Source organism: Lytechinus variegatus, chromosome 11 (genome assembly GCF_018143015.1).
Source record: "Lytechinus variegatus isolate NC3 chromosome 11, Lvar_3.0, whole genome shotgun sequence".
In the NCBI taxonomy this organism is placed as follows: Eukaryota; Metazoa; Echinodermata; class Echinoidea; order Temnopleuroida; family Toxopneustidae; genus Lytechinus; species Lytechinus variegatus.
The window spans coordinates 9,895,630-9,911,924 of NC_054750.1; the positions used below are offsets into that span (position 1 = coordinate 9,895,630).

General features: G+C 37.8%; 1 protein-coding gene across 2 annotated transcripts in view; it reads right to left on the reverse strand.

Moving 5' to 3' along the window:
- The window catches only part of LOC121423583 (ubiquitin carboxyl-terminal hydrolase 24-like), a 50,856-nt gene continuing 34,561 nt past the window's right edge, over window positions 1-16,295 (reverse strand). For both annotated transcript variants that reach the window (XM_041618950.1, XM_041618949.1), the window contains 19 exons: window positions 16,074-16,190; window positions 15,120-15,347; window positions 14,563-14,645; window positions 13,708-13,846; window positions 12,705-12,824; window positions 11,959-12,173; window positions 11,215-11,357; window positions 10,171-10,306; window positions 9,562-9,787; window positions 8,774-8,877; window positions 8,063-8,176; window positions 7,030-7,249; window positions 6,404-6,496; window positions 5,684-5,795; window positions 5,031-5,155; window positions 2,981-3,094; window positions 1,785-1,923; window positions 757-911; window positions 1-339 (listed from right to left, as the gene is read on the reverse strand). In XM_041618950.1, coding sequence (XP_041474884.1) covers window positions 25-339; window positions 757-911; window positions 1,785-1,923; window positions 2,981-3,094; window positions 5,031-5,155; window positions 5,684-5,795; window positions 6,404-6,496; window positions 7,030-7,249; window positions 8,063-8,176; window positions 8,774-8,877; window positions 9,562-9,787; window positions 10,171-10,306; window positions 11,215-11,357; window positions 11,959-12,173; window positions 12,705-12,824; window positions 13,708-13,846; window positions 14,563-14,645; window positions 15,120-15,347; window positions 16,074-16,190 — 2,898 coding nt within the window. In that variant the 3' untranslated portion in view covers window positions 1-24. The remainder of the gene's footprint in view (window positions 340-756; window positions 912-1,784; window positions 1,924-2,980; window positions 3,095-5,030; window positions 5,156-5,683; window positions 5,796-6,403; window positions 6,497-7,029; window positions 7,250-8,062; window positions 8,177-8,773; window positions 8,878-9,561; window positions 9,788-10,170; window positions 10,307-11,214; window positions 11,358-11,958; window positions 12,174-12,704; window positions 12,825-13,707; window positions 13,847-14,562; window positions 14,646-15,119; window positions 15,348-16,073; window positions 16,191-16,295) is intronic.

The following is a 16,295-nucleotide window of genomic DNA, read 5'->3' on the forward strand; positions in this document are numbered from 1 at the left end:
TCTTTTGCAAGTCTTGTCATCAAGTTACCCATCCACATCATCTATCCCACTTATCCTTTCCGTCGGCTTCTCCCCACTGTTTCCGTTGACCTCCGACCCTTCCGACGACCCGTTAACCTCCATCCTTGGTGTGACAGTGCCCTCTGTAGTCTCGTCTCCCTCATCCTCTTCCTTGGTGATAGCATCGTCGTCCTCATCTTCGTCCTGGGTGGTGAGTTCTGTCAGGAGGGCGGTAGCCTCTGCCAGGGTGTCCTGAGCACTCATGGTGCGTTGGAAACCCTTGCTGGTTGATGACTCGTTGGAGATGGAACTCTGTGGGTTCCAGTAGTGCTCTGTCATCTGCCAAAAAATGAAAATAGTAAGTTAGCATTATCATCATTTCATTTTAGAACAGAATCCTGTGACTTATACAAATTCCTTGCAATCTCTCCAAAGGACATTTTTCACTGTAAATCAGATTTATAGATTGCTTCCAGAATGCCCCGTTTCATTTTTCTTGTTATTGATAATGTTGGAAATCTAAAATGAATTTGGTCCTTGACAATTGAAATACAGAATATGCCATACACTTTACTTTAAGACTAGCTTACAACAATTATTGTATATGTACATGTAAGCATGCTAAGCTAAAATTTCAGCCATTTGGCTGCCATGTATGCGATTGAACTTGTCAAATGAATACCATTATTGAACTGAAATTAATTGAATTGAGCTATTTACAGAGTTCACTCTGTCTTCCAGGACTTTTACACTTACCTTTTTCTTAAGCCAGTTGACGGCCCAATGCCACTTCTGGGAGACCGACGTCAGGTATTCTTTGGCAAGTGGTGACTTGTTGGATAAATGAACCAAGAACTTGATGCACTGGTAGGACCGACGACTGTCGTTGCCTGTACAGTTCCTGATGATACCTGTAACAAGAGGGCATGGTAATATCAATGTTAACTCAATCAAAATTTATTAATTTTTATCAAATCTTGTTCAAAAATATGTACTCCTGGGGGGTGTTTCACAAAGATTTAAGTATGACTTAGAGTCGCACTTAAATGTCTAGTTGCGCGCAGTATAAAAGGCATGACAGCATTGGTCAGATCATGTCAAGAGGACGCGCACTACTGCGCATTGATCAATAAGATTGCGCGTTGCATATCATGTACGCGTCGACATTTAAGTGCGACCTAAGTCATACTTAAATCTTTGTGAAACACCCCCCTGGTATATTTACAAGAGATAAAACATACTTTTATCTGTAAGTGAGATTTGGGGTATCTGATGTGGGATTTTCTTTTGTTTTAACTTAAAATGTACATATAAAATTACAAAAAGACAAACCAGTAATATTAGAATATTGGAAACATACAAGAATATTAAACAGAATTTTGTATTATTCATGTAGATCCCTCAGACAGAAGAGCATGGGCAGCTGCCACAACAAAAATATAAAATGTCTAACCTCAACATTTGGATAGATGAACTCTAAATATGCTGCTGCTGGTAAATGATGATGATGGTGCAAAATTGTAGAGAAAATATACACTAAGTTGTTTTTAGTAAGGTCATTTCTTTGAGTGGAATTCCTATTCAATACTTTAAAATGATTTTTTTTCTTTCAAAAATTTTTACACACCAAATGTCACATAACGATTACTCTTACAGGAGAAAACAATTGTTCTGTCATTGACATAAATATTATAACTGTTGAATCTATCTTCTGTGAAGTTTTCTCCATACGGTAATGCTTATAATCATTTGAATCTTCTCCTACTACATGATATAAAACTTACTGAATAAGCCATTGTTGTCATTGCCTTCCATGGCCAGCTTTAATCTTCCTAACTGTAGAGGATCATCAAGAAGTAACAGCTCTAGCAGCAGTACAAAGATAGCCTTCAGTTCATTGGACGGTGCAGATGATACTTGACTCTGATGGGTAAAATCAACCAATCACATGACAGGTTATTATTAAGAATTATTAAGAATTATCATCTATATGGAGCGTTTTAGCAATGCATTTTAAAAAAAAATTTGGTCTGCATCAATTGCCTATCCCTAAAAAGGACCGAAATCCAACGAATATCCCATAGGCTCCTGTACAAAAATTTGCCACTGAATATGAGACCGTATTCAACAGTCTAGTGTGCAAGTGTGAATGCGTGAAATATACAACAAGTACAATAATGAAAGCAATGCGATGTGCAGCATCGAGCACAAAGACACTCACTGATGTCATAATGGTCTGCATTTAAGTCGCATGTCAATGAGAACATTTATCCTAATGAAGTGATGATGCTATTAATGTGATAAGTGATATGACTTGTTCAACCAAATTTCTCCCTCGTTTTTTTTTTTTGGGGGGGGGAAGAAAGATGGGATAGATGATAATAATTATATTAGATGGCTTATTTCATGGAATACCGGAAATATTCCACTTGTTAGGGCTAATATTCCACTTATCTGCGATTCGCGGTATATTTGCCCAAACTCTTGGAATTTTTCTGGTATTCCATTCTGAGCCATCCAATATAATATATTGTTTCATTAGAAATATACTCATCTTATAATAACTGCAAAGGTTGTTTTATAAAGCTCTTGTTGGTTACAAAATGACTGGTGACCCTTTCCTGTGACCAATGAGATACCCTCCAAATTGTCCATGTTGTAAGAAAATAGTAGCAAGTTCCTCTTGTTAAACTTTGAAAAATCATTGCATTTTCTATTCCCTCGTTGATAAAATGAAATTTAGCCTACATTGATCAGATTTAATAAATTTTGCTTGCATTCATTCATGATCAAAACCCTGACAAGTATAAATTGAGTGCATATTACCAAACACATGCATTCTTCATTAGAAACAATTGGAACATTCAAAGTGCATATGCCAAATGAAAAGTACCCATGCCATAAAATTTGAATAGTACATGGGCTAAATTTACACCACCTTTATGAATTCAACCCAAAGAGCAAGAAGGTTTTAACTCACATGTATGATCATCATGACATTCAATGTGAATCCTTGGTTGCAGAAGCTACAGTGTAGTAACATATCAAGGATGGGCGTGGTTGAAGAATGGACTTCACGGAAAGCTAACACAGACTGTAAATAACAATCAAATGCAATACAACTGAGTTACATTATAATAATTTTCTTCATCATCTTTCATTCAACTACTGGCTGCCACTTGCTAATTCTTATACCTTATCATTTAAGGATGCAATTATATATTTTCATATATCATAAAATGTAGAAATGTAAATATATCTTTCTACTGCCCGGTTGATACTTACACACATTATGGTTCCCGCATTGACACGCAATTATGCGTGCCAGTGCGGGACATTTCATAGCGCGACTTGTCTGTACTAGTGCAAGCACTGTCCCGCCCCGTTCATGACAGTTGCGACATGTTTCCACATTGCTTGCACATAGTTCACGCACTGTCTCTATGTGCTTTTAGCAAATATTCTGGACAACTAATTCTGTGATGTATCCAGCGTAATTAAAATATTTCAGCGTTCTGGTGTTGAAACCCTCTATATTCATTGATCAGGACCACTTACACTGATCACGTGGTTTGCACGCAACACTTTGCGTATATTATTCGCGAACTACGCATGAAGTATGCTCAGCCTATGCACAAAGTACAAGTGCCCTGTCATGTTCTTGTCGTGAAATAGTCATGAACTGCATGCCACTACACCGAGGGGTGTGCCTACTATTCTTGACACCATACAATTTCTATTTCGACGCCACGCAGTGGCACACACTGGCATGCCCATGTTGCGCATTGGTTGCTCATAGGGTGATTTCAAGTACGGTGTTGAAAGCTGGTGTTGGTGTTGTGACATTACCAACACCAGCAACAACACCGTACTTGAAATCAGGCTGGTGTTGGGATTGACCTCGAAAAATATGACGTATTTCCGGCAGTTCGTGTTGAAGAATGGTGTTGAATATCGTCTGCTAAACCCAGCACTGCGGCTGGTGTTGACGATCTACGTGCAATTTCCCCATTCACCAACACCAACCCCCAGGGATTGGGAAAATCATGATTTCAAGTTCGGTGTTGGTGTTGGCAATCTCAAGCTCGTGAACAGGCGGCGAACACGAAACATCCCCGTAAAATTTACTTTTACCGTTAAGATGAGTTCAAATTATTTGAGCTTTATATATTTTGATGAAGAATAATGTTCACTCTTTCGAATTCTTGAATTAATTAAAGCATTTGTATTCTGTACGATGAGAATTTGATGCATTTCTCTCCGATTTCATTTTCGTCGTCGAGACTTCTCGCGTGAAGTTGAGATGATTTAGCAGCGCAGTGCAGAGGCGTGACGTCATGTGCTATCGATAAACGCAAGCGGTATCGTTCCTCTGAACTCAGCTCGGTGTTGGAGCTCGGTTCAGCGGACTTTTTACGCTCTCAACACCAACAACAACACCGAACACCGTACTTGAAATCACCCATAGTTTACGAATGGTTCCCAAATTTGCAACATGTTGAAAATTTTGGCACCCATTTCACGCACTGCCACACACCTATCCGCAAGCTGGCATGCATAGTTCACGCATTGGCCCGCTTGAGTGCGTGCCAATGCACAAAGTGGTAAGTGTGGGAACCACAATGCGTGCAAGTGTCAACCATGCTTAACCTACCTACATGTCTTTATCCATCTACATACCTATCTATCATATCTGACTATCAATCTATCTTTCCATCTATCCATCCATCTACAAACCTCCTTCTATGGTTGCCCCTTCCCTTTTTGTTCACTCTCTGTCCTCTTTTCCTCCTCCTCCCTCCATCCATCTATTCACCCATCCATGCATCCTCCATCCATCCATCCACCCACCCACCCACCCATCCATCCATACATCCATCCATCCATACATCCATCCATACATCCATCCATCAATCCATCCATCCACCCACCCACCCACCCATCCATCCATCCATCCTCCATCCATCTATCCATCCAACCATCCACCAATCATCCATCCATCTATCTAACTATCTATCTATCTGTCATACCTCCTTAATATATTTAAGGCAAGGTGGACCGAATAATACATGTCTCATATCTTCTGGGATGGGTAGGAATCTGTTCAGGTTCTCCAAGATCAAGATTGGTCTCCTCTTTGGCTTGGCACCAAGGTCTGGTAAAACACAATACATTGCAACATATTGAAATAATAAGATATCTAATTACTACAAAGAAAAATTGATATAATAGCTAAAATTATTCATGCCAAACATTTGTGTGTATTCAATTTCTCTGTGTATGTTACTCTCAGAAGATTTTAATTCTGGTGATTCCAAACTCTTGTTCCTACACGTACTAATTCATGCATGCATTCTTGATCACTATGAGGCAGTTTCTTTGATTATACTATCATGGCCATACATTAACTTTACCTTCATAAGTTAGTTCCTCAAAGGATTCTTCCTAATCCAGAGACTACTAATTCTACAAGGGGGTGTTTCACAAAGATTTAAGTCTGACTGATAATAGTGCACTTGAATTCCCAGCTAAACGTGATCTTGAAGTTCATATCACGCTCATGGGGAACACACTACAAACATCTCTCAATAAGATTTACTCATCAAATATCATGTGCACGTTGGTTAGATTTTAACCTTGGTGGAACACCTCAAGCTCATGAATGTTTTCCTGCTTTACTCACCAACAGACCAATGTGGAGATACATCTGTGTGTAGGACCATAGCAGCAAGCATGGTGTGAAGGAATCCAAATTCTCTGGTTTGGAGTGATGTCCATCGTCTGGTCTGGATGTCCTAATGACAAAGAGAGAAAACAGATGAATAATAATGATCGTTTTTATGATGAAGGGGATGAGGACGGAGATGGTGATGATCGTCGTCATCGTCATCATCATTTTCATAATCATCATTGTCATCATCTTCATCATCGTCGTCATCATCACCATCATCATCATCATCATCACCATCATCACCATCATTACCATCATCGTCGTCATCATTGTCATCGTAATCGTCATCATCATCATCGTAATCACCATAATCACCATCATCATCATCATCATGATAATGATGATAATGATGGTGATTATGGTGATGATATTGATGATGATGACCATTACGATGACGATGATGATGATTATGATGACGATGATGGGGATGATGGTGATAATGATAAAGATGATGTGGAAAGTGATGATGATGATGGTGAGAGTGCCTAACAAGACAACTGGCTGGAATTTTCCATAGGAGGTTGACGATGTGCATACGTTGAGTGTGACAAGGGTAATAATAATACAAGAAGAATCATACAATAAGAGCTTAATACATACAATATATATCACAAGCAACTTATAAACAACCAGATAATTATCATATCAGTATTATCAATGTGCATATCTTACCACGTCGTTGAGCTCCGAGGGAGGTCCTATCAGGAATGTGATGAGTCTATGGAAAGCTTTCCTTCTGAATAAATGTTCACAGGTGTCAGATCCCTACAAGATAGACAACGGATAAAAGAGAAGAAGAGTTATTTCAGTTTCAACTCTTCAGTGCCAAGTTGACCCTGAATGACTGTACATATGCTTTCCTTCAGTTCATTCACATCGAGCATTATGAATCTATCGCATTGAATCTGGTTTGTTTCTTGGCCAGAGCAGTTTGGAGTGGATATATATATATATAATGTGAAGTGCCTTTTTCCTTCCACTACTTACTATATATCCTGCTTTCTTCCCATCCGTCTCTCACATTTGCCCTTACCTGATATCTGTCAATTTTTCCTTCTATCCTGTCTATACAGTTCTGGAGTGCACTATTGTTCTAACATCTATAAAATTTTCCATCATACAATATGCATTTTCCCATTTGTACTGTACATAGATAATTATACTTGGGTTTTGATTTTTATACATTGCCCCCAAGTAAACAGTATCGTACTACTGACAGGGCCAACCTACTAAAAGAATACAAAATAAATAACTGAATAAACAAATTAAATCAATGAAAGAATGATGTAAATTCTTACAAGCTCCAGGTACATGCTGAGCAGCCAGAAGTACTCAACACAGCTCCTGCAGTGCTCCAGGACCTCCTTGTCCAGGAGGGATAGTAGATGCTCCAGGATGGTGTCGAGGTGGACTTGCTGGGTGTCATGGCTACGCTGGACGAAACACTGCATCACGCTCTTGACCATCTTAGCCATTGCCATACGGACCTCTTGGTTTGGACACTCTAGGAGAAATGCCCTGGAAATTAAAAAAAAGGGTAGTGGTGGTTAACCAAAGAGTCTATAAAATATTATTAACTTTAATTTTATCATACACTCTGTTTTTAAGGTGGGCCTGGTGGGTGGCATGGAATCACTGGACAAAGTATTGCATTACACTTTGGATGATTTTGGCCATTGCCCTAATTAAATTAGTTTGGACACTCAAAGGGAAATGTAATAGATTGAGAGAAAAATGAATAGAGGTTGACCAAGGAGTCAAAATATTGATAACTGTACGATGATCATACATGATGGTGTTGATCTGGTGCAAGTTATGGCAAAACGGACAAAGCAGAATCATGAGGTAGCATTCTAGCTAAAGCCAGGGTAATGATAGTTCTGAATTGTAGCATCTGGAAAAGCACCACATGTATCCTGCTAAATGAAATGTGTATGTGAAAACTGTCCATGAGAGAAATTATAGATCTTTACAGAGAGATTCGTTCTATAGAATGAAATATATATATATATAAACCATCCAAGGGAGACAAGAAAAGTAGTCTTCATGAGCAGATGGTCTTCATAAATCAAGGTCAAATTGTCAAGTGAAACAAAATATGTCATGGTTCCCAGCTTTCAAGAAAACAATATTCCCTGAGTTTTTTCCTGACTGGAAAAAAGTGAAATAATTTTTCCCGATTTCCCTGATGGACTGGGAACCCTGTGTATGATCTTCATGGGAAGGTGGTCTATTTATGAAGGTGGTCACTTTGCAGGTTTTAGAGTATAATTATTATTATTATTATTATTATCATTCAGAGACTAAAGCATCATGATGCGAATTGGTTACCTGAGGTAGTCTCTGCCTTGCGATGATGCCAAGAGCTCCAGAGCCCACTCACATGCTTCAGGACTGTCCCTGACGATGCTATCGATTAGGTCTCTCCAATCCTCAAGATCATACCTACAACAGTGTCATCGAGATCAACAGAGTTATCCTTATATTCTCTGCTGCCTCATACAAATCAATATCCCCCCAGAAAATAAATGAATGAGCGAGCAAACGAACGAACAAAAAAATAAATGAATGAATGACTGAATGTAAATTAACTAAAATAAAAATGTTAACATACTCAGTGAAATGGAACTCTGTTGTGGCTTGAATGCTATTATTCTATCAGGCAATTCAATAAAGTATTAGTACCAGAGCTGCCAACCTGAACAAGATCATTTCAGTATTTTTAAAGCTGAAAATCAGTATTTTGGCGAGGAAATCAGTATTTTCAAAGAAATACCATAGGACAACACATAAAATTGAAACTGTGGAAATCAGTATTTTGCATGAAACCATCAGTATTCTTCTCATTTTTCAGTACTAAATACTGAAAATCTGTACTACTTGGCAGCTCTGTAGTACGTCCCCCTGTTTGTAGGACCTTCCTGAAATTTTATGTCTTTTAACTAGTTCATATGAAAGGTTGTAAATACCCTAACATTATCATGTCTTGAACATAAATGGGACTGATTTGATCAATTACGACAGGGCCCAACATCAACTCACCGTAGCTTCTTCTTCGTTCTGAAGAGAGTATTGAGAACAAAGTGCATGGCAAGTTTGATGCTCTGTAGGGCCATCATGCTGTAGGCTGGATGGTATGTCATGTGCTACGGATAAAATAAAAAGAATATTCTGTTAGAATGCTTTTATACAGAAACATAGAAATAAGAAGTATCCGGTACAAAGTTGTGTCATTACCATGAATATTCAAATCAAGTTAAAGAGTGTATATAAATCTGAATGAAAAAAAAACACTTGGTACACAAAAACTCACTGTATTGTACATACATAAATATATTAATTCTGTCAGGAAGGTTGCACTTTTTATCAAGCAATGAGTCATTTCCGACAAAGGGCATGTCACTGAAACAAATAAATGAAGAATTTCTTATTGCAAATGAGAGATTTGTTCAAAGCTGAGCCATCTCTGAATCAAATAAAATATCAACTTTACAAAATTGTTTATTGCCCTTTCTTGGGGACCAAGTGGTAAGGTACATAAGAAATCAATAAAGCACATTTTTTTATGAAAGAAATGTAATACTTGGAATCCATTCCCAAACATGATTTGTTCCTTTATCAGGGATACCTTTGGCAAGCTTACAGATTTTCAGATTGCCTCTGTTTAAAGAAATACATTCAACTTGTTCATATTATTAAATTGATCTACGGCAAATGAATGCAAGTGGTAATCTATTCCAGACAGATGCAACAGTTGGCAGCATTATCACAAGACCTGATTCTTGAAACCAAATCGATCAACCAATCTCCACACATCAAAGACCACTCACCAGACTGCAGGATGCCAGTTTTCGGACAAAGGTGAAGTACTCTTGGTTGTAGACTGCCCTGTTCCTCAAGAACTGTAGGTTCTCGTCCTCTATCAGTCTCTGGATGGCTGCAGGCATCTTATCCATGAAGAATCCTCTCTTCTCACCCTTGTGGACCAGAGCAGAGAGCTCACTCATCCTGTCGCCCGTTGGGGAGAGTTCAGGTGAACTAAGGCCATCCATACTCCTAGGAAGAAGAAAAGGGGGATAGGACTAAATGTCAATGTGTGATTTCCTCATAGCAATGGTTTAGAACCCTTGATTAACTAAGATCACATTGTTCTTGAAGAATAATCATCTCTTCTCGACCTTGTGGACCAGAGCAGAAAGCTCACTCATCCTGTCACCCGTTGGGGAGAGTTCAGGTGAACTAAGGCCATCCATACTCCTGGGAAGAAGAAAAGGGGGATAGGACTAAATGTCAATGCACATAACAACTGCTCTGCTACAGCAGGGGGTAATTATGCTGTATTACTGTAGAGCTCTTAGAGAAAAAGTTTAAGTGCTTTATAAGCAAATATTATTATTTATGACGGTTATGCTACAAGGCCATGCAAGGTCTGTACTCACCCATGAATATCACCATGATGATATCCCTTGCGTCCTAGTCTGGCCATTGGGTCTGGACTTCTCATACCTTCCATTTTCTCATAGAACAACATGTACCCACTCCACGTCCTCAATCGATTCTCTGGTCCATATGAACCTGATGAATAAGTAAAAAACACAAACAATTTTTGAAACATTAATACCAATCTGCCACGGCTACTTAAAAAAACACCAGCTAAAATCATAAACTAATCATAAAATTGATTCTCTGGTCCATATGAACGTGACAAATAAAAAAAAACATAAAACAAAAGTTGAAAACATCATTACCAATTTGCCACAGCCACTTTGAAAAACACCAGCTAAAACCATAAAATTCCTGGATTATTACCAAGTGTACAACAAAGTGATCATCAATTTGTAATCATCATTTTTTTCAGTCAGATTTTTTCCCACTTTACTTACCCTCACACATTGTCAACACTCTCAACTTCCACTTCTTTCTGTTTTGAGAATACTCTTTTTTAGACCAACTTTATTGCTTTCTTTTTCCATCATGTTTCTATCTAAACGTTGGTCTTCTTCTTCCTATCATCATGTAGTCTTAAATATGCCCACTAGTGTGATGAATAATTTTATGTTTCTCTCTACAACAATCGTAACACAATATTTGCTAAGGAACAATATGTGTAGTAAGTATGACATTATTTTATGAAGGTACATGTATGCTGTATTTTGTGGAGGGGGGTATGTACTGAGCCTGTAGCACTGTTTTATTTATTACATTGTTATAATATTGATTTGCCCTTATCAATCTTAGTTCTTTATTCTGAAATTCAGTATACTCAAACCATCTTAAAAATCTACGGTTCAGCTATGAGTAGCCAAATGTGGCACAAAATCTTTCAAACTATATAATCAAATTATTGTCAAATGTTTTTTGCAGCACACCCTGAGACCATGGTTTGAATTAACACAGTTCAGAATATCAATGGGCCTTAAGACTATTTTTATTTCGTCATTAAAATTGGAAATAAAATGTTGATTCAAAGGAATGATTCTGACCTGATGTCTCATTGGACTTGGACCTAAAGGAGCCTCCAAAGCACTCGGCCTCGAGGGCAGCGTCAGACATGATGAACTCTTCAACCTGGGTGTCGTTGAAGCGGAACCACTTTCCCTTGCTGATGTTAGTGATGGATGTACCTCTGTTCCAAAACAACAACAGACAAAAATATGAATCATTACATCCAACATGCATTAAATCATGTACATATCATTTGTAGCATCATATTACCATACATATTTTAGCTATTATGTGAATGATAATTGCTAGTCTGTCCATGGACAAACAATTCCTAATTATATTTTCTCAAAGCCTGGTATGACTATGCAATAAACTTAAACTACTAAATACCAAACCAGAAAATCAAAGGAAAAGCAAGAAAAATTTGTATCCCTTTGATACATAAACATTCCTCAAGGTTTCAAGAAAATTCTATGTTTCCCAGGAACTTACCTGTTTTTCTTTTTCAGGAGAATCATTTCACATATTCATACAGTGATGCATAACAAAAAGATACACTTAACATTTATATTTAATGGTAGGGACAAGTCGGCCCCCTAGCATCCAGGACCCGTTCCAAGACGGAGGGCCATTTGCTATAGACTTACAATTACAGACTTTGGGCTAGGGGAAAATGAGAAAGCTGAAGACTGGGTGTCGGGTCATGTGGTGCCCCATAGAGTGTACCAGACTATTGGACAGATCGAAAGAGAGGACATCTTAATAATCGAGGAATGACTTACCCCCTATCCTTTATAAAGGAGTAGTAATGGCCGGCATTGGCTTGCCCACTGTGAACGACCACACCCACCAATTGGTAGAGATCATCGGTAGAACTTTGAGAGGAGACATTCCTCTGATAGTTCATAGGACTGGGTGGATCATCAGCCTGCTGCTGCTGCTCTCGACGTGCCATACCCTTGGATGTGAACGGCTCCATGTCCAACACCCATGGAAACTGATGTAATAGAGAATGAGAAGCATTTCACATATTGTGATACCTACACAGTATTCTTCACCCACTAAAGGAACTCTTCCAAACCTCATCACACTGAAATGTTTGTCACTATGATCGTCATTACTTTTTAATATTGAACATCAACATCGTAAAACATCAAAATAACTACATAGACACACACCACCCTTGCCATCACCCAAAATCAACAGATTCCCCCAGTACAATCATTATTATCATCTCCATCAATACAATTAAATTCATTAAAAGCTTCAGCATTGTCTCTATCATCATGATCATTATGATCATCATTGACATCATTATCATAATTACATGTATGTTCATCATCATCATCAGAACCACCACTAGTACTATCAACATTCTTCACTATCATCATAACCATCATCACCAATATCATCATCCTCATCATCCTCCTCATCATCATCATCACAATCATCATCATTATCATCATCATCATCCTCATCATCATCATCATCCTCATCATCATCATCAACATAATCATCATCATCTCACCTTGAAGTAGTCATCAAACTTGAGAGCTCTCCCGGCCTCCCAGTCATATCCAAACCTCTTGAGCTGGATTACCAGTACAGGTGGCAGTGTCTTTATGCATGTCCTCTTTATAGTATTCCTCTGTAAGACACAGAGAATTAGCTTTTAATGTCAGACTCAGTGAATACAATAATGTTCACAGGCATAATAAAATGGGGGTAATCTAAAAATTATCTAAAACAGGGTGGTTCATCATAAAGCTGTTCAAAAAGTAGGACTTAATGCTCCACCAGAACATGTTCTTAGGTGCTAATTTGTGACATTCAGTGCTACATGTACATACATGTAAGGACATACAATTTTGTGAAAAAAATGGCCACCGGTCGTGCATAAATTCATACTTAACTTATGACCAACTTTATGAACCCCCCCCCCAGACTTCAGTCGTACAATCAATACATCCAATCCAAAATAAATCAAGTAATGTACAAGAACAAAGAACCAATAGGGAGCGGCTTACGTTAAGTGGTTGATGAAGAGTTTGGAAATGAAAGAAAAGAAATGAATTTGATATTTCAGTGAATATATTACACATGTTTAGAAGGATTAAACGATTACTGTCATCATTAAAAGATGACAGTATCAATATTTTTAGAATAAATACTAATGTTGATAATAATAACAGCTAAAATTGAAAGAGTTCCCATTCTTTTGTACAGACGAAAGCTGAAATAAACTGAAATTAAACTGAAACCAAAAACAAAAATAGCTGAAATCAAATAAAAATTTAAACTCTCCCCCCCCCCCTATCATAATATTCATCATAATCATCATCAATGCTGTCATCATCAAGATTAGCATCATCATCATCATCACCACCATCATCATCAGCATCACCCATCATCACCACCACCACTCTCACCACAAGAATTACAAATATGATAGTAATAATAAACAAAACTTGCAATGGGCAAAGCACTAACACTTAAAAAAACTGTCTAGAAAAACTATGTGGATTGTTTACCTTTTCATTGCACTCTTCACATAGATAGGCATTCTCCCCTTCCAGCATCTCACCCCTGACAAACTGCTCTAAAGAATCATTAAGATTGTTGGATTTGACCGTCAGATTCAAAGCAAAGAATTCCTCTTCTCTCTCCTTCCTACATTGATGAACAAATAAACATTTGAACAAAAGATAACCACAAAATACCAAATACAATGTAGTGTTTGGTATTTTCACATACCTCATAAGATTAGCAATTCATGAAAAAATAGTCGGTGATATTTACCGACTACAGTTACAAGCTACTGAAATCCTTGCATCTGATTGGCACACTGCAAAATTGTGAAAATCACTATTTGTTTCTTAAAATACTCAACTGGAAGTACATTTAAAACTAGCCGTGGACACTAAGCACTTTCAAGTTTGGTGTTAGTGCTGGAGATGGTATTTGAAGCACAATTCAGATTCCCTTCCATAGCTTAATCCAAGTTTTAAAAATAGTAAAAAAAACCATGTTATTGATAGCTCAATACTACACCAAGTGAGACTTGTCCCCAGTCTTATCGTTTACTTTGGTGCTGTGTTAATGTAAAAATTGGCCCAATGCCGACACCATAGGTCAGTACAAAACTTGAAATTAACCATTTTGGCAGGAACCTTTTGGTTTCTATGAAATTCAATAGGTTGAGTCTTCATAAGTCCACATAAAATCAGTTTAAAATAGAAAAGTAGCAAAATATAAATTAGTAAAGTAATTTAAGAGACCTCATTTTCAGAGGAATATTACTTTTGTAACTAAAAAGGTTATTTGTATGCAATGACATCACAATAATTGATAAATGACTGTCAAATTCTTAATTGCATAAAACAAACCTGTGAGGGCAGTCTTGACAGATCATTTGATTGAGATACAGACCCTGAAACTTCTGTTTCATCACTTCTTTCTGACCAGATTGCTGCAAAAATAGAAGATGATAAAATCATACAAAACATACTATCAAAACTTATTAATTCAAATTTCTCAGATCCTCTAACATTGCAAAATCAGAGCAAAATATTATCAATATACAATCATGCACTTTATTACCTTTTGGGAAGTTATTCATGGTATCATGACCTTTTACAATTCATTAAAAAAAATATGAAGGAAAGTATCTGAATTTCCAATAAACAACATCCCCCCAAAACAATAACAACAAATAAATAAAACAAGATTGTACACGAAGCCTGCGATCCGCCGTCTAGCAAGAGGTGGAGTCAAAAGAATCTCTGGTCTCATCTACGAAGAGACTCGCGGTGTACTGAAAGTCTTCTTGGAGACACATCTTGTTGTTATTCAATATACAATTAGAGCTTTTGAAAGATCTTAGCACTGGATAGGGAAAGTCCCAAAGTCCCTTTATTCAAAAGGGGAAAAATCCCTAACTCACCTTGAGGTACTCATCCAGCTGATCAGTGAGTATGGTGAAGAAATCAAAGGCATCTTGCTGCTCCCTGATGTTGACCGGCTCACCCCAGAACTTGAAGACCTTCCAAAACCTCTCGGGCTCGTAGTACTGTAGCTTGCTCTCTAGGAGATGACCAAAGACATTCTGCATCTGATAGAAGATACTGTCCTCTCCCTTCTCCTTCTCGGGTGTGTGGCCAGCTAGGATACCCTGAAATTTATATCATCGGACAGAATAAGGTAAGATGGTGTTGGTAGGGGTATAAAGTATCAAAAACGGTAAGATGCTTTCCATCTTAGAAAGAATTTGACCCATTCTCTTCAGGGAGTGCAGATGGCAAGGATATCCAGAAAATTGTATCGAGGGAAGATATAAGGGTCGGAAGATGTTCGTGCAGGATCAGATAGATCTAGAAATGCTTGACATCTCTATGCCCTAGAAAGATCTATCAGCTTTCTCCTTCTCAGAAAAGTGTGGCAGTAAGGACATCATGAAAAATCTATTGCAGAAATAAGGCAGTCAGGCATAAAATATCAACAACAAAAAATTGAAGTTGATTTGAAAAATATGCTTGGCCACAGTTGGATTCGCACACGATCCTCTGATTACAAGATTAAGAATCCCTACTCCAGGACAATAATCAAAACCATAATCATGTATTATGACAATCCCATTACTTCCTCAAAACATAGCCAATGCATCATGTATTGGAATCATTCTACAATGTAAGAGTCTTGGTGTAGTGGTTCTGACACACATCTCTTGATCTGAAGATTATGGTTCAATTCCTATCACAGGTATTAATATCTATAAGCAAAAAATACATCCATGTCAACCCTCTTTTTTTCTCTAAAAGATAGAAAAAAATAGAAGTTTAGGGGTCACTAGAAATAACAATTTTACAATGACAACGATGTAAATGGATAGTCTACTAACCTCCCTGATGCCAGGAGTCATGTATAGTTGTTGAATGACAGAGTTCATGTAGCAGGTAGCACCTCCGTTCTTCAGACCAACATACTTAGTCATCCTACCTTCTACGGGTGGCAAGAACTACAAACAGAAAAGCAAAAATCAGAAAAAATATTAATATGAACATTTTTTGGGTGCTGCAAAGTAGGTAGCACCTCGATTCTTCAGACTAACATACTCAGTCAT